Consider the following 27,111-nt stretch of genomic DNA (forward strand, 5'->3'; position numbering starts at 1 on the left):
TTATTTTGCTGTAAACTTTATTCAAATCACAATATCACAAGCACTCTGTGTCCACAATATATTTTTTTCATATAAAACTGGAAACATTTTCTTACATTCAAAGTACATAATGTCCAGCATTTCCTTGTCAAAACTCTTAATTTTAATACTACATTCAAGACTGAAAATATTATATTAAAAAAAAATGGCTTCAGAAAATAGACCTGCTGTAATCATACAATACAAAAATACAAATCTTCTCAGAACATTTGACTATTTTAACAGGATATGGTGGCTTTTATCTAGTGAATATGTAAACACAAGAAACAGAATGTGATAAAGATTTCTCTGAAACTCACTTAGTACATTTTGACCAGAAAATTTGTTGATGCTTGAATCTCCAAAAAATGAACAGCTAAACCCAAAAACATCAAACTGTTTGTCCACATTATCAGTTGCACTCTTCAACTGTTGATATCTTTACTAACAATACTTAAGAGTTTTGCAATAAGTGCCAGAAAGTGGCATGACGAAATTCATTTGTGTGTCTTCCTGAAATAAGTGGTGCTTAATGCTCGGTGACATAGTGACTTCCTGGATTCTCGGTCACTAACTGTACAATAAGTTAACACAGTTACTGTATTCAAGGGAACGCGCTATCCACTCCTGTCTCTTGACTGACAGGAGTAGATGGAAGTGATGCTGCCTCTCTTTTGTGGAGCAGTTCACGCTCTGGCAGTACGGTTATATAAAGTGGTCAACAGTGTGAATTTGCGTGTCAGAGCTCATGTCTCTGTGTGAGAGACTCCACTGATGGCTGCATTTCCTTTGAACTGACTTGATTTAACCTGATAAATGCTCATGTGACCAGACCCTTACACAAGTTAAGATTAAAGTGAGTCACCAGATTGACTGGCAATACGTGTAACTACTGTAACTGAAATTTTACAATGGTTCTCATTAATGCATTAATATTCACTAGTATCATTTATGTTTTGTTTGCTCTGTTTTTACCAAAAGTGGACTGAGTGAGTTTAGAAGAAATTCTCTTCAAATAGGATCAGACTAAGTCAACACAGGGCCTGAAGTATCAATGTGCCTTTTTTCCTTTATCTGCACTCCTCTCTTCTGTGTGAAAAGTGCATGTAAAGTGTTTTAAGGACAACTGTATTTTGCAGTGGTTAGGGGGTTGAAATACTGATTATCAGAATGTAAAACAGGAAAACATAAAAAAAATACACTTCATAACCTTGAAGGAAATTCACAAACTTCTCCACACACTCTCTTCTTCTTGCTCCTTCCTCATCCTGTCGCTTCATTTATTTAATAACCACACATCTCCTCCTTTCTTTCCTACATTTCCCTTTTTCCCCTCACTTCACCCCTCTGCACTAACCACAGATCACCCCTACATCCTCCTCATGTGAGCAGTTGTGCTTCCCGACAATGGATCTCTTGCACCACAGCAGCGACCTCTCCCAACCCTGGCACTCCACGTCATCCAACAGGATCCTAACGCTGCTGTCCGCCTCCCCCAGCGCAGCCCTCTTCATCACCGCCAGGGCCGTCGTGAAGCCTAGCTGTCGACACACCACCGTACCCGCCTTGCTGGTGAAAAGGTCATCGCACACCGTCCCCCACTCCCCACGGATAAAGATCTCAACTCTACCTCGATCTGATAAACCATCAGCGTTTACCAGTCGCACTGAGCCAACACGTAACCTTCTCCCTCTTCCTCTCTTGTAACCGTAACCTCTACCTCTTCCTCTGGGCCTTTTATACACTTGGTTACCCTCCCCAGTGTTGTCCAACTTCTCTCCAAGCCTCAGAATCTCTTCTTGTGTTTTAGGCAGTGCTGTGTTCATTGGGGGTCTCTGGGGTTTATAGGGTGATCCTGTGGTCCTCTGGCTCCAATACGGCATCCGTGGTGTGGTCAGTGCCGCAGGACGTTCAGGATAATGTGCTGAGGTCGGCTGGGGTCTTTTCACCGATATGGATGGAGATGTAGGGGGCTGTGGTGAGGTTAAAGGTTGGGTGGTGGTACTAGGGAGGTAGTGAAGCGGTCTCTCGTGTCTCCTTGTTGAAGGTGTGGTGAGGATTGGGGTTTGAGCAATCCTAGAGGAGGCTGCAGTCATGATGGTTGAGCGATAACCTGAGGGAGAGACAGAATCACCCTCTTTATTTAAACATATGTAGTTAGTAAAAAAAAAGTCTGTGTATGTTTTATTTTATGACCACACAACTCATTAAAGCCATTCAAAGCAGTGTTTTCATTGAAGACAAGGAAATACATAAACACAGACACACAAAGACGAATGTCCAAACTGAGGCTGATGCAGAAACATTTATTCAAAATAAATAATGCCAAATGTACCTGATTTAAATTAAAGTAAAGCAAATACCCGACACATAAATAAGCACCGTTTATCCTGCATGCTTTAGACTCTTGAACCAGCCAAAGAATAGCACATCATCAGGATTTCAAGTGTGGAAATGACTGCCACTTTAATTAATTCCTCCTCTACCTGAGTTTGACACAAGTTTGTTCAAATGGCTTTCCCCTACCATCTACACCCATACAGGCAAACCTGACCTTTGCTATCAGCAGAACATAATCAGCAGACACTGAAAACATGTGTAACTTATATTAAAATTCTAATAACTTTCAACATTTATGTGGTTAGTACTACTTTAATCTGTACTGCAGTGCTTGGTTGTTGTTTTTTTTTTATTGTTTTTTTGTTTTGTTTTCTGTTACTCTTCTGGTGCAGAGATATTGTAAATTAAGTGCAAAGACTGATGAGAAGCATACAATAAAATAACAAATAGACATCAAAGAAGTACCTGTTTGGATGCAGGTTAATATGTAGTCTCAGAAGTGGTTAATATAAGTAATAGCCTATTTAAAATGAATGCATAAAAATGTTTATAGGCTATTTAATTATGATTTAATACATTAAAAATGATAATGTTTCAGACATTTTAAATGATTGAAAAGCAGTTTTTAAAAGCTATTTATTATTTACACTGCCACAAAACCCATTGAATAATTCTAAAAGAAATTTACCAGCTAACATTAGTATGTGAGGATGCTAGTTTGTTTGTTTTCACCATGCAAGAACAGTATGTCTAAAATACCTGAGAACAAAGTAACTTATCTCTAAAGTGCTTTACAAGTTGCATTAAAAGAGAGTTTTTGTATTTCCACTACTCAGGTTCTTGCCTTTTTACAAAAACCTTTTATGGGGCTTTAACGCTATAATAGCCAGATTTAACCCTGATATACATCAAACTGATATAGAGACCAAAAAGTGGAAAATTAAAGCCCACACATTATTTAAAGTCAACCTACTTAGACTTAGCTGCCAAACTACTGAATTATTTCATATTCTACATGGTTTTATTGACATAATTATTCATAATTTGAGTCATTATGCAGCCTGCAACTAATGTTTGCAGCAAATTAAACCCTTATGACATTTCTGTGCAAATGATTAGATTTTTTTCTCAATTTAAAAGTGATGTGATTTTACCAAAAAAGGTCATTTATATTATAGTAATCATCACAGGAAAGTAAATTGTAAAGAATATAACATTTGAAAATAAGTCTCAAGAGTTGGAGAATGTTAACTTAGCTATTAGCATGTTAAAAAATAGAGCAAATGTAGAGCGCAGAAGAAGAGGCAACCTGGTCTGACACTGTCGGCCTGTCCTCGTGTAAAGGTGTGCACTGGCCTACTGGTGGGTTTAATGTTAGTCCTAACAGTGGACCTGGTTTGGTTAACAGGTGCACCAGTAAGCCTACCAGTGGGTGTGGTTGTGGCAGGAGTTGTTGCCATGGTCGTCTGGACAGTTGTTGGTGAGGTTGATGGTTTTATTGTTGTTGCTGTTGTTTTTACTGTTGTCGCTTTTATTGTTGGTGATGGTGTCTTTCTTGTTGTTTTTCTTGTTGTCTGTAATGTTTTTCTTGTTGTTGTTGTTGTTGCTGCTGCTGCTGTTGTTGGTGGTAGTGCTGTTTTTCTTGATGTTTTTCTTGTTGGTGGGTGTGGTGTAGTTTTCCTCGTTGTTGTTGTTCTCACTGTTGTTGTTGTTGTTCTTCTTGTGGTTGTTGTGGGGACAGGCGTGGTAGTCGGTTTCTTGTTGATTACAAACTCTGAAATGAAAATGAAAGAAAGTAATAAAGTGACAAAGCAACCTACCTTCACAATCCAGACTTTGATATATACAATATATATGTCTAATATTTAGCTACATATTGGAGATGAGTTAGTATAGGCTACAGTGCACATCAACAGGAGAATGGGTATTAAAAAGCACTGAAATTCTAATAAAAAGCTGACATCCTTTCATCTTTTCAAGCATCCTCTTCAATAGCCACAACCATAGAAGATTCTTCTTTCCATAAAATCTCTAAAAATCAATGAATATCTACTAGGGTACTTGAGAGAAAAGTGGAGCATTGTCATTTAAACAGAGATGAAAAAACATGTTTTTGTTAGCATTTATCAGCTAAAGCCTAGATGAGGCTTTGATAGGGTACTTGTTGCTGTAGAGTAAGTCTTTTCATAAAAAGCACTGACCGATGGATAACTTTTGGCTTGATGGAAATATTAATAAATAGTTCTACTAAAAAAAAGCAATGAAATATGATGGGAAAACACATTGAGAAAAGTAGAAACATGAAATGAAGAAAAGTGAAATGAGAGGTAACTAGGAAGTGGAGTAAGAGACTAAGAAACATTACTTTAAAGACTTCTCTAACCTTCTTTGGGGTGGAAGTGAATCAGCTTTCCCTTTATCTTGACTGGGGAAGGCTTGATGCTGCATTTTCCTGGTGGCGCTCGCCTGTGTGGTCAGGAGAGAAAAATTTAGCACACTCATGTAACCTACCACATATTTCTTGAGTTCTGTAGCTTTTTATGTACTTTTGAATTTTAATATATTGAGCCCAAAACTCCAGCAACACTTGTAGTATGTAGAACAACCTTATTGTTAGACCAATGTGTTTAGGCTTGTGGCCTTCATCAGGGTCATCATGAAAAACATGATCATGAAAAAAAAAATTAAATAGGGGAGGTATGAAGCAGAATAAAAATCAAAAAGGTAAAGAAAACATAAAAGACAACCAATCATATACATCCAGACACATATCCGCCAATGGGGCTGTTGTCCCAGACTGGCAGAGGTGGATCTTTAATGGAAGGATGGGTCATTTTGAGGAACATGCCAATGTTTTAAAATTATGTCCTTGATGTTCTTAGTTTTAGGGGTAAATGTAATGCAGTAAATAAGGTGTGGATTTGATTTGGAGGATTTCTTAGCTTGCAGATAAGCGTCCCTGCTCTTTGAATACACTTTGTTTTCTGCACATACAAGCCAATCTCATCCTGTTCTGGAACATCGCATATTCTTTTCAGTCTGGTGAGTTGACTTACAGGTAGACTTTTCGTAAGGGGCTTGGATCACTAGACTGAAAAGAGTATGTGATGTTCCAGAACAATATGATAAAAGTAAAGAGGAGATGTTATCCGAGTTTAGAGAAAGAAATTACAGAGAAGATTGGCTGGTAGAGGAGATTTCAACACAATTGACTCTATTTCTACTTGAGTAATACATATGTAATATTAAGTTTAGTCAAGTTGAGTGACATAACTCGCCAGAGCTCATGTCTCTATCACTTGGGTCCATCATAGCATGCTCACTTCCAATCATAGTCCTAGTTAGTTTAAAGTTAGTTTCCTTTGTGATGAACTTGCTGAGCTTTTGACAAGACCAGAAAAATGTGTCATTTAAGAAAGCATTTTTTCCAGTAATATCTAAACTTCTACACCACGCATCCCAACAGGTGCGATGAAAGGTGTGTTACAGTGATTACCTGGAGGGATCCACTATCTTATAGATGACCCCTGCTCTGACTGTTGCACTTGGGGCACCGGTGGCTAAGAAATATAGTTCACCTATAAGAGAGGAGGGCAGAGGGAGAGAGTGAGGCAGGCAAAGAGAAAACAGGAGTAAGAGACAAAAAGAAAGAGTCATTGATGAGACGGAGAGAAGAAATTTGTCAAGAAAGACAGAGAGGGAGGAGGAATAAAGGAAAGAAGATGGAAGAAGGGATATTATTACAGTGGGTATGGGTGGAGAAAGAGCAAGAAAAAAGAGGAGAAAAGGAAAAAAAAAGGGAAGAAGGGGAGAGAAGAAAAAACAAAAGTTACTGAATGTACGTTGTGGTAAAAATGGGGCAAGAAAGATTTTGGACTTTGCCTGAACTTCTCAACTTTAATCTCCTCCAGTGAGGAAGGGAAGAGATTATTTAAGAGCAGCGGCTTGTGTGCAACAATCTCACTTGTAAATCAACATCACACTCTCTTTAATTCAAACCAACTTTAAAGTTAAACCTAACACTCCACTGGGACCTCTTAACTCCTCATAAAATGAGGCAGTTAAGTAAATCTGACATGTCCACATTAATGAATGAAATCTGTTTGCAGAAATTTGTTCAATATAGATAGTTTTGATTTCAGAATCAGTATAAATAATTTAATCAACAATGTTACACAAGTTTCAAAAGTTAAGAATTGTAGGACACAATTAGCACAATTATCTGTCACTGTGGCTTTATGTAGACTGGTTAGTTCAAAATGCAAGATTTTGATTGTTTTGTCAGCATCCATGCAGGCTCACTGCAGCACCATCCACTTTGCAATACCATCATATGTTGATACTTGCTGGTAAAATACTGAATGTGTTATTTTTCAGAGTCAAACACATACTGCTTTATCATATCACTGAATTTCACATAGTCTTCATTTAACCAAAAATTAGCTTTCCAACACATCAACGTTCTGGCTGATTTTACTCTGAATTAATGCAGTAGCTGTGTTGGATTTTACACACTCACACAAGGTCATTACCTGCTTCATCCTCAGCAAAAGAGATGATGTATTTATAGTAACTGTTGATGAGTTTGGGGAATCTGCAGGTCTGGTCTCTTCCCATACAGACCTCATTGTACTGCCATTCACCTGTGGTGACATTCTCCTTCAAAGACATCAGACGCCTGAGTAAAAAGACAAAGATACACACACATGCACATAAGCACGAAGAGTCCCCTATAAAACACATCCACATGTATTTTCAGTATAAATGTGAAATATGCTCAATATACAATCAGTGAAGCTTATTGTACTTATTGTTATTGAAAGTATTCATCTTCAAATTTTAGATTTTAGAATAAAGCAGAAACACACACCCACTCATGAAATCCCCAAAGATGTAGAGGCCGTTGAGGTTGGGCATCTGGCAGCCTCTATAGATGTATCCTCCCGTCACTGACTTACCCAACTTATGGGGGTAGGCGAAGATAGGCAAGATGTCGTCTACAAAGGTACAGACACAGAACAACACATTACTTATTGAACTGAAGCAACAGTTCAGTCAGGAAGATGATCTTTTGCATGCTCAGGTCTGTAGTTTTAGTTCTGAAACCATCTGTCATTCCCATCCCTCACACATGCTCACTCATCATTTCCTGGCTGTCATTGCCCGGGTGTCAAGTGAGACGTCAGCTGGTCACATCTGTTCAATAGCACGGTGACAAACCTTCATTGTAATCATATTGTGGCTGTCTTTTTAAATATGTTTCTGCCTTTAGTGCTTTCATGCTGCGTTATGCATGCCCCACCACTTCCCCATCACCACCCAGTCTTTACAGATTCATCAGTGCATCATTTCATCGGCCTCATCAGCCTTATCAGTCTCAGCAGAAGTCATCAGCCACCACCAGCACCAGTGTCTGGACTCCATGGTGGGATTTATCTTGCTGCTGCTGCTCAGAACTGATGTTCTTCGATTCAAAATCTCCCTGTAGAGTCTAAGTGCCAAAGATGTTTGATAAGACATCAGTATCTGTATAATAAACAATTATCTTTGCTTCATTCACTTGTCTCTCCTGATTGAAATATATTTATACTTCTCTACAGAAACCTACTGTACACTGGATAAGAAATACAGTACGCATCAGATTTAAATGCAGATGGAAAGTCACATAAGTTCATAAATGACAATCAAAATAAAACTTAGCTATACTGTAAGACGCTTTCACAGAATAGCAATTTAATCTACAGCTGTGTAGATCATAAAAGTGTCAGTCAAAAAACATGTCACAGCTCACATCTGTAACCAGCAGCTACTTTGTGCTCCTCTGTGTAAATATATATATATATATATATATATATATATATATATATATATATTTATTACTTTATAAACTCTGAGAGACTTGAGAGAGACTGAAACCAACCCAGAGAGTCGACTCACCTAGAGATGAGTTCTGACAGAGTTTGCGATCGTAGCAGCTGAAGCCTTCTTTGGCCCTCCATCCATAGTTGCCTCCTTTAAACAAGTGTTGACATAGTTAGTGGAACTTTTTTAAGGACGAAGCTTCAGTATTGTTTTGTATTACCTTTTGGACTCACAGAAGAAAGAAGCATGGCTTAAACTCCACGAGCAATAATTTGATGTTTGCCCTTTTTGGAACTGTACATAACTAAACTCCATTCATTTTAAAGAAAACTAATATTTAACTCTAATGTCTCAGTATCTGTGACGTTTTTGAGAAAACAGTTTTATATGACTTGGGAATGAGTAGATAATGACAGTCATTTCATTTAAGAATAAACAATTTCTTTTGGACGATGTGAAAAAATCTTGAATGCTGTCGTTATAGAGGTATTCATGCTAACAGGTCAAATCTTTCTCAAATCTGAAATTTTGCTTCATAATAAAAGTCAATATACCTTTAACAATGAGATCCACCTCCTCGAATTTGTTCTGGCCAACATCACCACAGAACATCCGGCCTCTGCCTTGGCCTGTAATCGCATCACCACGGTCAATAGAGCAACGCCACATGTTGCGCACTCCATAAGCATAGATTTCTGCAAGGAAACAATCACAGAGACAAAAGAAAGAATGAAAGAAAGAAATACATTTATATGTTTCCACTTTACAGAAACCAATGGCATATTTTTTCAGGGGTAAACATGTGTCTTCACATCTATTATTGCCTCAAGGTATGTTTTTTTTCCAATTTAAAAACAGCAGCATTAAGTAAAACATAGTGACATTTCCACTGTGGTCACAAATCAACTCTTCAGAAAAGCTACTATAAGGTCTAAATTACAATTATGCCACCCATATTAAACATTCAGTTCATGTTAAATGCCAACAGGAATACTGTATTGTAATAAAGTTACAGTGGTTGTGAATAAAGGAACACTGTAAGGGACTTACCTGGCCGTGCCTCCTTCTCTCCCAGAAACGGGTTGTCTGAGGGAATGCTGTACGGAGTGCCATCGTCATTGTTGTTGACATCAACTCGCAGTGCCTTACCAAGAAGGGTTGATCTTTAAACAATAGAAAGAGCGTGGGAGAGTGGGGAAAATATGCAACGAGGCTTCAAGAGCAGTAAGTGATGTTTTTTTGAAGTAGGAACATAATGGCTTTGAAATCTGCACATTCTTTTTTCAACTTGTGTGTAACTCTTCTCTTCAATGTCTGTTCCTAAAGCCCCATTTCATCTTTTTTTCCTTGCCCAAACTCCCTCATCTTCCTCTGCGTTGCGCCTTTCTTGCTTCACTCAAATCTTGTTTTTAAAATGTCTGCTCCCTCATTCTCATTTCCTCCTCCCCATCCAACATCCTGACTTAACTTACTATCCATTCTGACTTCATGTGCGTTTTTTTTCTTTTTTTTTTTTTGGTGCTCTTTTCTTACTTCTTTTCTTTTCAAGACCCCTCTAAAAGAACAGCTGGTCCTAGTCTGCCCCCTGTGGTTTAAATACGCTAGAGCCACCACTGCTCCCTAAACTCCCTGTTTTTCCCTCTCTTTCCTGTCCCACCCTCCACTCTCTCACTCCTCCACATACCAATGTGTGGCGGCCACAACGTGTAGTGCAAATATTAGACTTGGCAGGGTGTATGCTCCCTCATTCCCAGAACAGCTAATACTGCATGTCAACAAAACCCCTCAGAAACAGCTGAACTACAGCTGTCTGGAGAAGAGGTGTCAGGGTACCATCTCAGGTAAACCACACTTTCGTAAAATATCTGTGATTAATCTGCTGCTGACAGGACTTCAAAAACTTAATATATGAGAAGGTCATCATTTATTTTCAGCATGAGGGTGCAATATTAATGTCATCCCCACAATTTATGATGTAACCTTTGTGTGTGACATTGTAAGAGTATTGTGCAATGTGTATAATGCAAGTTATATTTACACTTCCTACCATCTTCTCCTTTGGCAGTAATTAACATTTAAAACACTGTGGGTTGATCAGAATGAAGAATGACAGTTTATAGCTGAACGTTTGTAGGGTGTAATGAAGGGGAAACTTTTTGTATAAATGGAAACACATAATAGCATCCATACACTGTGCAGCACTCATACATTATGCTTTTAAGTAAACATACAGAAATACACACACACTGCCTTAAGATACAGCTCTGCTGAATTATAACGGAAATTATAACGTAACAGTCGTGGTTTGAGAGGTGAGTAATAATGTTTACCAACACAGTAAAGGACAAATAATGCCCTACAGTTGCTTTAATGAAAGCTCCTTTCATAAACTGTGTGTGGACTGCTCTTGGCATAAACACACATGCCCCCTCCTTGACTTTTAAACGATGTTACATCTCTCACTGGCATCTGTTGCCTGACACCTAACCCTAATGTGGTTGACTTTTATTTTTCATTTTTAAACCATAAGAGCAAAAACAGTACAAATTTGTCTTTGCAGAAATGATCTATGAAGTGAAATGACCTGCATTGACTTAATTCAAATTTTTAGTTCACAAAGGGAAACCTCTCTCTCTCCTAATCATTGGACATACTAACAGTCTGCTGCTGGAATAATTATATGTAATTATATAATTATATGATGGTACGTCACTCTTGTTTAAAGTAGACCCAATCAAGATCTTCATAATAAACTCTCAAGTGTGTTTTAGGGCATTTTTGAGAATGTATTGAAAATTAAATACCAAAAACTTCATCAAATGAGAGTTCTACAGAGCCTGGCAGGTACCAAGGATAAATGTTTGTGATCATTTCTACGCGCAAATGACTAATTTGTATCTTCGAAGTAATAATTTGGAAATATGTGGAGGTTTCCAGCCCAGGAACATCCACAGTTTACGTGAATTTTCATAAGTGGAAGATGACTATTTAAAACACTATGATAATCATCATCATGAGTCTACACAATTTTGAAGTTTATCTTCTCCATAATTTTGATTCTTTTAATTACTTTACTGGAACTGAAAGTCATTCTTGGTGTGAACTTGGTGTTTTTTTTGTCTGTTCTAATTAGACTTTGGTATTTTGTTAATATATGTTTATGTAGCCAAAATCTCAACATCAAGTAGGTTGCTAAAGTTTAAAGTGATGACCACCCTCTTTTTCAATAGAACAATCAAAAGGAGGTGTTTATCTTGATTAGGTATATCATTTTTGATTATATATAAGGGTGAGGCTGTCAAAGAAGTATAATCTTTAAACAATTACGAGGGAAACCTTCTCTGGTCTTATGCAATGATATGCATGTATATTCAGGTCGGCTGTAGCAGCATGAATGTGTTTTGTTACAACAACACTCTTGACTAACTTCGGAATATGACGTGTGGTTTTAAGAAACACTGGAGTCAACATAATTGGCATAATTCAGTTATAATTGTTTAATTATACTCACTTGTTCTGTGAGTTGCCAAACTTCCCAAAAGGGTCCCCAGCTCGGCCGCCATCGCCAATAAAGATGTACAGATACCCGTCATGACCAAACAGAAGCTGACCTCCGTTATGATTGGACGCCGGCTCTACCACCTCTAGGATGGTTCTAAAGCAAGAGAGATAACAGGAGGATGAATCAGACACACACAAGATGCAGAACATGCAAACACGCTTGAACAGAGGAAGAACAAGTATTCAGATCTTTAACTAATGTAAAGTAGTAGCAATACCACAACTCTGAAAACAACCAAAGGTAAACAAACTTTTATTTCAGTAAATACTATCAGTCTTTTGTGTTCAGTTGTTGTCTTCTGATGCTGACCCTCTCCCCTCACCTCTCAGAGGAGTGGTCTAGCTGGTTATCATCATGTGTTGACAGTGTGAACTCGCTGATACGTATCCTCTCCTCCTTCTTGACAGACACAGAGTAGTACACGTAGGCTTTTCTGACTGTGGTAAACCTATGTACAAAAGAGTAGCTACATGTAAATGTCCAAGTCATACTTCACACATAAGTACTGTGACCTTTTCCACTGAGAACTATGGAAAATAATCATACCAAATGGATTGGTACTACTATTTTGATTGTATGAACCTTGGGTGCAGAGCTATGCAGAGGAACCCCCTCTCATCTCCAGCCCACGGTGATGTGAGGACAGCCTTTGTGAGGTTGAGAAAAGGGCGGTCAATCCTGGAGCCGTTGGCCAAATACACCCACACATAGCCCAGCTGCTCCGCAACAAAGAAACGGTGACTTCCGTCATCTGCGTGGATCATCGCCACAGGGTTACGGAGCCCGTTGGCAACCTCCTGCAAGCATAACTCCAGACAGCCTTCGGAATCCTCACGTACCGAGCCCAGGTTAGCATTTAGGTCTGCAGATGGAGAAGAGGAATTATAAGGTTCTATCTGACATTTCTGGGAAAAAGTAGTTATTCACATGAAACTATTCTTTGACAAATTCTTTTTGTATAGGTGTATTTTTTGACTTCTGCATTATTGGCCCTAAAATTTGAGAAAAGAAAAGGTTCCATCTCAAAAATCAATCTCAAACTTGATGCTATAAGGCAGTGGTTATTATACTTTTTCACATCAAGGACCCCTAAACTGACACAAATGGACCCCCATTTGATAAGATTTTGTCCCAGGGTTCCCCATCTGATAAGATTTTTGCTGTTATATGTTTTAATACAGAAAGTCTATGAAACCTTCGACCAAAATAGTCATACATTCTGTCATTGTGTAGCTTATGGATAGAATTATAGTGAAAATAAGTCATTCCTCTTTCTGCTGGGGAACCCCATTAAGGACCCCTGGGGGTCCCCTGACCCCACTTTGAGAACTGCTGCTATAAGGTTCCAAATTGTTAATATGTACATACATACACACACACACACACACACATATATATATATATATATATATATATATATATATATATATATATATATATATATATATATATACACACATATATATACATAATATGAGATACATTCAGGTTGCTAGTTGCTGATGCTTATGCTAACTACCTGCTGCTAACTAAGCTGTGTTTGTGTGTGTTAACGTTATAACTTGAGTCCTGCAGCAGACACAGTGATAACGGAAACATTCAGAGCTCAGACATTGACAGAGACATCAGTTTTTCAAAAAAAAGAAAAAAGTAAACTTGAGAGCAGAAAAAGACAAGAAAGGTTCTGAAATGAAGAGACACAGACAGAGACAGTGGCAAAAAAAACTAAACAAAAAAGAAACATTACTTTTGCTCTACCCTCTCCCCCTCCCTCTTTCTCTCTCAACCCAACCGGTCAAGGCAGATGGCTGCCCACCTAGAGCCTGGTTCTGCTCGAGGTTTCTCAAGTTTTTCCTTGCCATCATCGCCAAGTGCTTGCTCATGGGGGAATGTTGGGTCTCTGTAAATTAATGAGTACGGACTAGACCTGCTCTATGTGAAAAGTGCCCTGAGACAACTTCTGTTGTGATTTGGCACTATCTGAAAATCACCTGAACATGAAAACCCCATTTAAAAATGTGATAGGATTTTGATATCATATATTTAGAATACATTAAGAGTGTCTGTTCGACAAAAGAGAACTGCACTATATATCAGTTTTGCTAACTAGGATGTCAAACCTTTGAACTTCAATAACTCAAAACCACTCTGAATGCAGAGGGAACCATATAATTGTAAGGTGTCAAATTATGATTAAATTATAGTTTAGTTAACAATGCTCTTGTTCGTGTTGGTTGTTTATACAAGTGGGAGCACATCTGTCAGTTTTATATCCTGGCTCATCCTCACTCTGCCTCTTGTCTGCAGGCACAGATCAGACATGTGTGAGTTTTAATTGGCAAGCGTGCCACAACACACCATACCTGTATTTGTCAGTACATTAGGATAGCAGTACTGTTTGTCCTTCAGCTCCAGGAAGTTACAAAATTTTCTTTGATCTTCCTCTATCGTGGCAGTCAGGTTTGCAAACTGCTGTGGGCTCCCCAGGTCCTCTAGGAGGAGGCTGAGAGTGTATCGGCACTGCATCCAGTAGTCAGAGCAGTAATCACCGCACAGCCCAGGCAGCATCCGCATAGGTGTGTTTGCATCTTCAGCATCGTACAGGTGGGCAGCATATGGAGAACACTCCTGCACAGGAAAAGAAACACTGATTTAGCAACTAAATTGTTACGGTATAACAGATATAACTGTTTTTTGTAGGAATATGAAGTTTGATTTTACATGGCCTCCATGGATACTGGTAAATCCTCCAAATTAAACTACAGAATACGCCATTTGTCCATGCCCTCCAGTCTGCCCTCCATATAAAGCATCGGCAAGACAACATCATTTATCTGTGCTGTCCAAAGCCGCTACAACTCTCCATTTCAAAAATAAGATTCTTTTGTGATGTGACAAAACTTAATTTAGGGTTTCATTAGGTTTAGGAACAAAAACAACTTAGTGAGGTTAAGAGAAAGATCATGGTTCGGATTAAAATGACTACTTTGGGAATGACCGTGGTCAGGGTTAAAAGACAGCAATGTTGGCTTGCGTAGGAAATGGGAAACGAACAGCTTTGTGGTTCTGCCAACAGACAAGGGTCATAATTTCTTCGGCCACTAGAGGTCTTTGTCACTTGAACGTAAACACTTGTTGCTTTGGGGCATAATGCTGTTTTTTGGGGGGGAAACTGGACGCCAAAATCATTAAGTCAATCTTTTAGCTCTGTTTTGGCCTCTAAAAATGATCCAACCATAACCAGCCAGCTAAATATCAGGCTAAAAGCTCCACTATGTTCACCAGCTAGTCACAAAGTTTGTCTGTCTGCTGTTTGGTGCCAAGCAGGTAACTTGTGAGTTTATCAGAGCTTTTTCTGTGGAAACAGCTGCCTGCTGCATCTGGAAACGACACCATGAGAGCAGTGAGAGTGAACTTAACAGTAAAGTTAAATGCCATTAAACCAAAACAATGAGCTTAAAGAAGCTAAAATGCTGTTTAAAGCTAAAGAAAACTGCAGATTCTGGCAATAATTGCCACTGAGTTTGTCACAACAAACAACAAGTGCAGCTTAAAATCTGTGCAGAAGGATATTTCTGCTTCCTTATGTATAGATCTTCACCAGGGGTGGAGAATTTAAAGTGTCCATACTTATTAGACCACTTTTAAGCAAATATGTTTATTTCAGAAGTAGCGTTAAAGGACCGGTGTGTAATATTTAGTGGCATCTAGTGGTGAGGTTGCAGATCGCAATCAAATGAATACCCCTCCCCTCACAAACATGTAGGAGAACCTACGGTGGCCACGAAACTCACGAAAAACGCAAAAGGCCCTCTCTAGAGCCAGTGTTTGGTTTGTCCGCTCTGGGCTACTGTAGAAACATGGCAATGCAACATGGCAGTGTCCATGGAAGAGGACCCGCTCCCTACGTAGATATAAAGGGTAACAAAAACACAACAATTCTTATTTTCAGGTGATTAAACACTAATTAAAAACATACTTACGAATATTAGATTCCATTTCTGCCAAGTCCGTTTTGTTAGATGCCACTACATTCTACACACTACACCTTTAAGGACATGTATGGATTACACAAATAGAGGATATGTGTATTTATTCCACCACAACTTCTGACCACCTCACTATGACTGGTCAGGACTGGGTTATATACAGCCTGTCTGTGTCAGAGTGTAGCCTGGTATAAATGGATCATAGGAAGGTCCAGTCAGTTATTAAGTCACAACCACACTGTCCACACCCAGAATGGTGAGCTGCAGGCACAAGGAAGCACAACATCCAAAACCATCATGTGGTCGACTGGTGCTTTTTCACTCAGTGCCAGATCAGCCTAACCAACCATCAGCAGGAAACAGAGCCCAAAACACAAACTGCATGGTCACTTATTTACTCTTAGCTAGATGGTTAACCGATCGGAGGCTTGTGATTAGGTGCGGTGTCAGTCATGTTTACTGTGTGCCTACAGTATTGATCAGAAAGAACAATAGTGATGGTAAATGCCAGATTTTATTATACTGCAGCTTGTAGAATGATGACACATACTAAATTTCATTTCTAAAGGATAATTGTTGAGATAAGGATACTATTTAAAAAAATCTAGTAATCGGGGTGAAAAGGTTTGAATAATTCAGCACACATAAAAACAACTTACTGTAGACTGCCTCTTAATAGTCAGCATTGCAGTTGAAGGTCTTAAAACCAAATAGTGCTGTTGTCTCATTTTGCCAAAGGACAGATAAAAGCATAATAAATAATAGGAAGCTTTCTGTTGTAGTGCGTCACAGTCTTACACTTAAACTCAGTAGTTTTACAAATGGAGATTATGGACACAAGTTGTATTTCTTGTATGTATAAATGCTGACATGTGTGACAAAGTGACTCATTGTGTCTAACTGTATCAAGCAGAGTCAACACTGAGTGATATAAAACATGCACACCTGCAAACACAAATGCACAAACACTGGACATCAACTTTAGTTTTGCACCGACACAGGCAAACTGTGTGAGTGTAACAGTGTATGTGTGTGTGCTTGTGCCTGGATCAACTGCATATAAATAATTTCCATGTTCATTTCTTTGTGCGTGTCGAGTTCAAAAAGCCCCATTAACGGTGACATAATATTAATTATTGATACAGTACAGAAACTCAAAAGGAAGAAAGCTATGTTTGCATGAGTGTGTGTGTGTGTATGCATGTGCTGTAGTTGTTGCTGCAAACAACTCGTTATATTATGCAAGCTATGCAGCCCATTGCTGCTCTTTATTATTACTTTTTATTCAACTGCTTTTCACTTTCTTTTTTTTTTGTGACCAACTTTTTATTGTTTTTTTCCACCATGTAGATTGGTAAGGGTACAGGGCCCACAGTACAAAATGAATTGTCATGCAAAGAATATACACTCCATGTGAATCAAAAACTCATTCAAGATGTATCAACATCTCTGTCCAGGGTCTTTACTTTACCCTATACCCCATGGCTGCAAAGAGAAAAAGAAAAGAAATAAATAGAAAAAAAACCTTGGAAAAAAAATAGAAACAAACTAACAAAAACAAAATTAAAGGAGTTTGAGGTCTTGAGCAGCCTTCATCAATGCTTGAATAGATTTTATTTTAGCTCCTCGTGCCCATGCACAAGAAGCTTCAAATCATAATATTTTGTAAAATAACATTGAAATATGCTAAATTTGTGGGGAGGTTTCCATCTCATAGCCAGGATTTGTTTTGCTGCTGTTAATCCTGCAAACACAGGTAGGGTTATGGTTGAATCATCATTCAGTAGCATGATTTGTACAGGACAGGGAACAGAACTATCCAGTATGGCAGAGAGGATGGAGGCAACCTTCATCCAAAACAAGTACACTTTTGGGCAATCCCACGTTATATGGGTGTAAGTACCAATTGATTTTGGAGTGCATAAGATGCATAAAGGGTTTTGAGTAATTCTTAATTGGCATCTTTTTCTTGGTGTTAAGTACAATCTTTGAATTAACTTATAAAATATTATAATTGGTCATTATAATTGCAAGAGGAAAGAGTCACGTTGTTCCCTACTCTGCCAATTTACATTGAAATCATACTCTTTTAGATCAATATTCCATACAGCAGCAACAGCCTACAGGTCTTTTCAATTTGTTTTGTATTTTTTACACATATAAAACCAAAACCAAATTTTGAGTTTACCACAGTCATTAAATGGAAAGAATGATGTGCCAAGGATTGATGCCAGAGGACACCATAGTTATGCATTGCTTTACATAGCTGTAGGTACATGAAGAAGGAGCTGCTAGGTCCATATTAAAAATATCTGAAAAAGTATGCAGTTTTTGTTTTTGCCATTGTTGATATATAACTGGTTTGCCACCAATAAGTAAATAATTGTTTCTAATATGAGTGTGTCTAAATTCCATTTTATGTCCCATTGACCTATAAAAAAAAATCCTTAAGAATATATGGTACTATTTGTTTCTCCAACTCAAGCCATGGTATCATTTCCAAGCCATTTCAGCAAAGGCTTAAGCATGAATGAAAGATAATACATTTCAAAGTTAGGAAAAGATAAGACTGCCTGTCTGCTATTTATGATTGTAGAATTACTAATTGTTGGTTGTTTGTCACACCAGGTAAACTTGGAAATTTGTTCTTGCAGTCTCTCCCAAAAAACCTACTGGCTGTGGTAGGTGGATCATGTTTAAAAAATATATATACAGTACTGTGCAAAAGTTTTAGGCACCCTAGATGTTTAGATTCTTATCCATTAAGCAATACAATCAGGGAGGTGTCTGATCGGTCCCGAATTTATTCATGACATGACAATGACCCCAAGCATACGGCTAGAGTCATAAAGAACTATTTTCAGCAACAAGAAGAATAATGAGTCCTGCAACAGATGGTATGGTATGGCCCCCACAGAGCCCTGATCTCAACATCATGGAGTCAATCTGGGACTACATGAAGAAGCACCTGAGATGGCCAAAATAATAAATCCACAGAAGAACATTCTTTCTCCAGGATGGGTTCAACAACCTCCCTGCAAGTTACCATGAAAAACTGTGTTAAAGTGTACCGAGGAGAACTGCTGCTTCTGGTTTTTTGTTTAAATTTTGTCAACTGATGAATACATATCTATACCCGAGTAATGAAAATGCACTACTATTGGTGTTCCATCATCAACATCATCCACTACCAAGTTCAGAGAGATTAGGGAGGATTTGTTCAAATTGATCTTGTAACCTGTGACAGTGTTAAACTTATGAATGATATTTAGCACTGCTGGTGAGGATTGTGGCACATTGTCAAGAAATAATAATTAATCATCAGCATATAAAGTCAGTTTATGACGTCTTGTTCACAACAACCTGTTCCACCTCTCAAGTGTTTCTGATCTTCTGCGCTAATGGTCCAGTGCTAATGAAAGTGCTTTTCACTTTCTGATTGTTTTGGGAAAATCTGTTACTTGCTGATTGGCATGTGTGTTGCCATTGTTTTATATACAGCTTATGCAGATCACTTCCTCAATCTAGAAAATAATTGTAACAAATTTTGGAATAAGGCAATACAATTTTATAATTATAATGAGAATCTTTTTCTTGTTTAAATAAGATATTTGAGATATTTTCTTCTTATAATAAGAAAGTTTTCTTGTTGCAGTCAGAAACTGAGCATTTTTTTCTTTTTTAATCATGGTTACAGCAATACGTGTGTATGCTTTATCTGTGTATTTTTGAATCAATTGCATACAAAATCTCTGTCAGAAAATATACTGTATCACAGACAACTTTTTCTAATTCCTGTTAGCCCGAGAGGTTTGATCTTTCAGTCCCGCCAAAACAATACGATTCTTAGAGGGAATCCTGCAGGACCACCAGGACCTGTAGGGTTACAGTCTCTCTAGTGAGCCCCTGAACTGATGAGAGAGTTTTCAATTCAATACAATGGGCCATGCAAGAACCGCTCGTATGAACAAATTAGTTTTTAAGAGTGATTTAAGAACATTCTTTTATCAATTTTCTCATATTTAGAATTTTCTCTTAATTACGAACAGAATTTATGAGTGGTCCAGACCTGTTATACTTGTCCTGAACAGAGACTTTCTTCACAAGAAGAAAACACTTGTTTGACTTAGAATAAATGTCTTAATCTGATGGAATTTGGAGTTTAAATATGATACCAAAATCAGCTAAAATAAAAATTGATTAAATTATTTAATTAATTATTAATTAAAATTAATATTCTACTCACAGTTTTATCATCATCATGACTGCTGGTATCATGTCAAGCTGAAATGAGCAATATACGAAAAATTCAGGCAGTTAAGAGAGTATGGTGAATCTGACTTGGAACACTCGTATGTGCAAACCTCACAGAAAAAAATGTAAGAGAGTTTTACGATAGGAATACGAAAATGTTCCTACATGAGGCCCAATGTGTCCAACATGGCACAGTGTCACTTTGATTCTTTAAAGGGCTTCCCTTTTCTTGGGGGCTCATGAAATTATTCAAATTGATTGAGTATGAATATCTTGAGTTGACTTATCCTCATGTGACCTCTGTTTCTGTTCCACCTCAGTGGACGCCAAAATGAACCAATACTCTAAATTATAAATAAATCATAACTGACCAAAAAAAAAGCTTACTGTAACAGAGAATCTTTGTTTAAAGACATGAAAGTACATTGCTGGGCAGACATCAGAGTCTGCCTTGGAAACAGCCTTTTTGCTCAGCAGGACAAAACAAAAGCTGTGTTCAGCTTCAGCTGCTGGAACTGTTGATGAAGTTTCTGGAGAAAATTAGTGATGTGGAGCAGATGAATGATTGAATTATAGCTTTTCCTGCTGTTTGATTTTTCTTTTATATGATCGGATGCTGTATTTCAGTCAGGAGTCAACTAGATGTTTACCTCAAAGTGCCTGGTAGGATTTGATTACTGGGGAAAGGTACAATAAAAGTGTAAAATATAGAGAGCTTCATTCGAGTCAGTTGATGCCTGCTCAGCACTCCTGTTTGATTCACTGAAACTGGTAAACTAGTCATTGTTGTGAGACAGTCTTATTTTGGCTCCTGTAGGATAAATGCATGTAACTGTTAACATCTGTTCCCTAACAAGGCAACCACTTCAAACTACTATAATTTGGTGTTTACTTGACAGTTCAGAATAGACTAAGACTCAAACCTGACTAGATAATAAAAGATTTTTTATTTTCAGTCCTTCTCGCTGTCATCTGTCTTCTTGACTCTCTCTGCTGCGCTGACTGGTCGACGTGGTTTGTTTTATTGAAGCTGAGAGAGAGGAGAGTCATTGCAAACAGATGGCCACTAAATGTGTGAAACTGGACCTGGACTGGACCCCAAGAGAGGGAGACAGAGAATGAGAGAAGAGGAAAATAGAGAGGGAGGGAGGAGTGCTACAATTAGGCCTCGTCCAGCTACTATATCATAGCTGGAGTCATTTATGTGGATGCCAGGTTGTAATTGTGGTTAGAGATTAAAAGGGGGAAAACGCAGATTGTTATATAATCTGTGTGTTTGAGATTTGCTGTAATGTGGTGCATCCTTATGCTGCTGGGAAACTTGAACATCTGCAATTTTTTGCAACTGTCACACATGTAGAAACACGGGTACAGTGCTTAAAAGTGCCTATAAAAACCCAACAGGGGAAACAATTCATTCGATTTCAGTTCTGCAGTTCTGTTAAGTGCTCACTCAGTGTTTTTTAAAGAGCCTCAAGTAGGTTTTGTTGTTTTTTATTTTAATTATTGAATGTACTCTTAAAAAAGCAGACAACTTTAGTCATAACCAAGTAGGTAGCTCCTGGTTTTAAAAGTGAAGCCAATGCGGATGTGCCTTAAACCTGCATTCTTTCTAATGGCCAGCAGGGGGAAACTCCACTGGCTGCAAAAAGAAGTCCGATTGTATGGAAGTCTATGAGAAAATGACCCTACTTCTCACTTGATTTAGGATCCCAGTAAACACTTTCCTGGTCTCAATCGCTAGTATCAAGTCTTCTTCAATGCATCATGATGTTCATTTTGTAAATAATGATAAAGCAGCGTATGCTCTGGCGTGTGGCTATGTTGTGATTGACAAGTCGGAACCATGGCAACAACATTAATTATGTAACGTAACCATGGCATAACCCCAGATTCACAGAGTATAAGCGTAGCTGCTGCTATTTCACTTGTCGTTCACGTGTTTTCAGTTCATAAAAGTTAACTGTAACATTTTTGTCACTTAAAAAAGTCTTGTTCACTTGGTTGTGATAAAATATCCTCTAAGGAGACGGATGTTCAGGTTTTTCGGTGAGTATATTTTGTTTTTAATTGTTTTAAGCCTGTTTTGAGCTAGCGGAAATTAGCATTAGCAATAGCTTTATCACTGTTAACCATGGATTGTGAATGCAGCTAGCTCTATGGTCAGTTCCACCCTCTCGTCCAAATATGGTAACTTCTGGCTCCAAAAATCAAACATGGCAGCGGTCAAATCCAAGATGGCAATGGTCAAATCACTAAACTTGAGGCTTTGAAACAGCAGTTCACAAATCAGTGGGTGACGTACGGTGACTATGTTGATATTTTTTACAGTCTATGGTCATAACTATGACACACACATTGTCATACTTTATGTAGATGAAAAAGACAATTCAATTTATCAACTTAAGGCCCTTAAACCTCCTGTCTGTCTCTTTGTCTGACTTTTTTAAGTTTACATTGGTTTCTCTTCCTGATTTTCTCACTCTTTACATACATTTTTCATCACTGCTTGACAATATATTTATTTTTTTCACTGCTTTTATGCGCCTCATTTTTTCACAATCTCTTACTTTTCCTTCTCTCTACCTCTCTCTGTCCCTCTCCAGCAGGAACTTGATATATCCTGTCCCCCGGCCAGTGGAGGAAATGATTGTTTGTTTTGTCAGTTAAGTTCGGGGATGATGGCAATCTCTCTCCTCTCTCTCTAACACACACACACACACACACACACTCACACTCACACTCACACTCACACTCACACTCACACACTCTCTCTATCTCTCTATCTATCTATGTGTCTGTCTCTCTGTCTCTCTCTTCCATGTCTCACTGATATCAGTGCCAGGAAGCTCCAGCAGTGCTGGAACAGAGGGCCTCAGTGTGATGGGTTTACCTAGGATAAGTACCTTGGCAGTGGGGTAACTTGACCACCTCCAAAGCCTCTTTTATCTCAAACCATCAACATGGGAGCTAACAACCACAGAGTGGGTTTTCTTTAATAGCTCTAAAAAGGAATTAGATTTAAAAAAAAAAATCTGAACAAAGGGCTTCAGACATGAATCTTCAAGAAATTAATCAAAGTATATGTGTGGAAAAATAGCTCTTTATTTTACACTGTTTCTCTAAAGGATCTTGTTAACTCTAAATAGCTCTGTATGTAAGATAAAAAATAAACCTTTCTCTTACTTTTACATATTCACATTCTTCTGAGCTCAGGCTCATCTTACTCAAGCTAGACCAACTGTTTTAAATTGTACGTGACACAGCCTGCCCTGTTTGGAAAGAGCGGCTGTAGAACTGTAATTATGGAAACCTATATTTTTGGAGTCAGTGGATTTGTCACTCTCTTAACAGTTTAAGACATATTAAACTGTCTGCAGTTTGTTTTCTTCACTGTTCTGGCGTTTATCTCGAAGATGAAAGTGTTTTTTATAAGAACAAGTTATTTTGGTTTGTGTAGAATTGAGATTTTATCTGAAGGATACGGGCCAGGCTAAATTTGTGTGGCATCTACTGCATCATTCAATTTTCACTGAAGTTCAGCACGTAGTCAGTGACTGAGTTGCAAAGTCAGCACTTAATTATGCAATCACTCAAGGGTTCAAGAGAGTGGGCTGGCTTTAGGGCTCACTCTGCCAGTAAAGGGAGTTCAGCTTTGGGATCTGTCTAAGATTAGAGAGCTCAGGAAAGAAACTAAAATGCAGCAACACTAAAATAAACAGAATTGTTATTCCTCAACATTTAAATTCACAATCCCACTTTAAGGAAATTGCAGCACTTGTGAATCTATTGTATCTTATCACTGATAAAATTAGGAGAATGCATTAAATTTTAAAATGTTTTGTCAGACCAATGCAGTATGAGTCATTTTTAAAAGAAATACAAGCATTATAAATCTAAATTAAGTTTTATTATCTTCTTGTGTCTTTGAGAAGCTCTTACTTTTTCATGAACTCAGGGATAATTCCTTGCACAATTTTGTGTTATCTACTCACCATATGTCTGCAGTCATTGAGTTTTCCCATCCACAAATTAGGATTAAGGTCAATACACTTAATAGCAAATGTCCAAAACATTCAAATTCTTTCTAATCTTCATATGGTGTATTCTGTGGGGTCACCAAAAATGAAGGAGAAAATGTGTTAATAAATTGTGCTGCAATCTTTTGCCATGTAGTGGTAAAAGTAGTAGTGTTCAGCTAACTCATGTCTGTCTCATTTGAGACATGACACAGAACAAAAGCTTCAAGGGAATCTGGGAGGGATGAAGCATAGTTTACTCTGTGTGAATTTACTGTTAATGTTTCATGCATGAGCCAAGTCAAGTCTTTGTTTGACCTTTTCAAGTCAATAATTTAGTATTCTGTGACATTTTGTGTCAAAAATTCATTGCAAGAGTTTTGGCCCAAAAGGTTTCTTCTGGATTTGGTCTCAATGTTCTTATGAAATTGTCAGTTCATGTTCTTTATTCCAAACATACTTTACTTAACTACCACGTATCATTTGCCTTGTTAGGTTAACACAGCCCAATTACATGTTCAGCTCATCAAAAACACATAAGCAAGCAGGAGTAACTGCTGTCTAGCAGATGTCTTCCATTAAACCACATGTTTTGTTGGTTGCTGTAATTTGTTCAGGTTAGGTTTTTTTACCACAACAGAGTTTAATTTGGAATTAGACAGAAACGGTGGTTATTTTGTGCCCAGTGATATATAAAAGGCATTGATATTACCTGACAAAATAAAGACATGGAATAAATGCTGTGGAATCCATACAAATTGCTGGAAATGGGCACACTGTAAATGTGTTGATGTACTAACAGTGAATAACAAAGCCAGGTTTCCGAGTTGAGTCAGCAAACATCTGCAGTCAGCCAAGTTTACAGTTTATGTGGGAGACAGATTTAGTCTCAAGAAATCTGGGACTGTTTCCAGCTGGCAATGCTGATTTGATTTCCGTTTTGCTTTATTAAGCCTGGGAGGGTCACTTAAATAAATGCAATTAATAACAAAGAGTCCCTTCAATATTCCCACTGTTAGTTAAGTGTTTCTCTTACCTGGCAAAGGATGCTGCGTATGAACTTGCCACAGGTCACATACCCTGAATGGTCAAAGTTTTCCATGATGGTGTAAAACCTTGCTGATATCTCTTCATCTTTTTCCAAATCACAGCATCCAAACTTATTGTACTCCTTACAGAAGACCAGTGGCTGTCGGGGCTCAAATGGAGGCTTGTAGTCCAAACACTGGGGGTGACAGCTCCCCCGCCAGGCTTGGAGGAGCAAGAGCAGGACAGGGAGGAGGAAGTGAGGGGGGAAGGTGTGCTCCAAGATGTGACGGGGGACCAAAGTGCAGGTTTGTAGGGTCATGTTTTAGGTTAAAGCTTTTATCTTTGAGTTCAGGGTAGTTTGGCACCACTCCTTGTAATGCAATAAATCAATGTATGTGATATGTCAAGGTAGGTGGTAATAAAAACTACAAATGTATGAGAAGAGATAAATGTACATGTTACACCTCTACAAGCATCTGTCCAGCTCAGGCATGAGACACAAAGTTAGATCCGATGAGATTTGAATGTCCCCATTTGATCTCTGCTGTTTCAGGCAATCATATATATGTGTGTGTATTTATGTGAATGTGTGTATCAAACACACTGAGCCAGAATCACACCTGCCTGCAAGTTGGCCTACGGTGCACTCAGGGTTGCTCTGGTTAAATTACCAACCCACACATCACACTTATATGACAAGCTGCTCTTGTGATGTGTGTAAATAAGGTAAAATAAGTTTAAACTGATCCAGGTCCAGTGAATTCTTCTGGTGGTGCAGTGCTGATGTCCAAGAGGTGTGTGGAAGTTGGCAGAATCAGTGTCCCAAATTCCTGTTGAGGTGAAGAGTTTCAGTCTATGTTACTCAGGTTTACAGAGAATCACCTGTAGATCACAATATGAGTTCTTTAACGTTTCCAAAAATCTTCCAAATAATGGAGCTCAATGTCCATCACATGACAATTTCTGAAAAATACATTCTTTGCTGGGATGCTGAGCAATCCTCACAAAAGCAGCCACATTTCTAAGAAGTGATCCAGCTTCTTAGAAAGCAGTACAAACCCTCAAAAAAAAAAAAAAAAAGATGAAAGAATGAGAGTTGCAGCTTTAGCCGAAGTTTCTCCTAATGTTTACTTCCAGCTTGAAGTCACTTGGAGAGTCTCGCTGTGTTTGCTCTGGACATGTGCTCATTTAGTGCAGCGGACAGAAGCCATACATACAGACAGTAGTGGAGAGAGAGAGAGAGAGCTTCTTTCATTCAGACACAGAGCCACGCTGCAACCTTCGCTTAGATCCCTCCCTCCTCCACCTCCTACTCTCTCCTCCTCTCTTCTTTTTCATTTGCTCTTCCACTCTCCTACAAAGACGCATGCATTCCTTTCCATAGCATGTGGTCTATATTGCCTTGAAGTTGCAACTTTCCACCTCTCCTCCCCGTCTCTCCCCCCTTCGGCATTCCCAGACCTCCTCTCCGTCTCTACCGTTTCCAGACGGACTCACTCACACTCTGTTTGTGTGTGTGTGTGTGTGTGTGTGTGTGGGTTTGTGTGGTCGGATGGATCCGGACGTGTGCTGGAAGTAGAGACCAATGGATTCTCCAGGCACAATTTCAAACCTTACATTAAAGAATAGAGCTAACCAACATTTGCATCTTATTACACTGCTTAAAGTATTTGCGGCTGCATTATTTTCCTCTTGAACCAGCACAGAAACCAGTCTACCAAATAACTTAAAATATTGTACATGATGATGTGCTGTTCTGCAGTTTTTGTTAAGCTGAATTATTAGATATTATCATTAAAGCGGCTATAAACAATATTTTTACAACGGATCAAATGGCTACTTTTATGTGAAAGTAGTTGGTTGTAGTGATGAACCCACAGAGAATTATCTCTCAACTCTGCAGTTTTGCTAATTTCATTTTAGTGTCTTTCAGCTTGTTGTTTTGGTTTTGCAGCTCCACAACTTTACTGTTTTGATTGACTCTCATCGCTCTCATCATCATTTTCTGCGGCAGCAGGCAGCCATGTTGAGCAGAGAA

The 27,111-nt window shown here is 38.4% G+C and overlaps 1 protein-coding gene across 1 annotated transcript; it reads right to left on the reverse strand.

Moving 5' to 3' along the window:
* Positions 1 to 26,507, reverse strand: si:ch211-136a13.1 (HHIP-like protein 1). Its single transcript, XM_044355166.1, has 14 exons — positions 25,081 to 26,507; positions 14,146 to 14,410; positions 12,365 to 12,644; positions 12,105 to 12,230; positions 11,732 to 11,875; positions 9,271 to 9,383; positions 8,775 to 8,915; positions 8,296 to 8,370; positions 7,229 to 7,355; positions 6,891 to 7,036; positions 5,855 to 5,936; positions 4,742 to 4,824; positions 3,785 to 4,132; positions 1 to 2,131 (listed from the first exon to the last, which is right to left on the reverse strand). The coding sequence occupies exons 1-14, from the start codon at positions 25,390 to 25,392 to the stop codon at positions 1,371 to 1,373; spliced, it is 3,003 nt and encodes a 1,000-aa protein (XP_044211101.1). The 5' UTR covers positions 25,393 to 26,507; the 3' UTR covers positions 1 to 1,370.
* Positions 26,508 to 27,111: the final 604 nt, after the last annotated feature.

This window comes from Thunnus albacares, chromosome 6 (assembly GCF_914725855.1).
Source record: "Thunnus albacares chromosome 6, fThuAlb1.1, whole genome shotgun sequence".
In the NCBI taxonomy this organism is placed as follows: Eukaryota; Metazoa; Chordata; class Actinopteri; order Scombriformes; family Scombridae; genus Thunnus; species Thunnus albacares.

Excerpts from the sequence above, each read along its gene's own strand:
- si:ch211-136a13.1 (XM_044355166.1), bottom strand. The coding sequence starts at position 25,392 with ATGACCCTACAAACCTGCACTTTGGTCCCCCGTCACATCTTGGAGCAC. Across the intron at positions 12,645-14,145 it reads TAATGTACTGACAAATACAG|ACCTAAATGCTAACCTGGGC; the intron begins GTATGGTGTGTT and ends CTCCATCTGCAG. Across the intron at positions 11,876-12,104 it reads CTAGACCACTCCTCTGAGAG|AACCATCCTAGAGGTGGTAG; the intron begins GTGAGGGGAGAG and ends CTCTTGCTTTAG.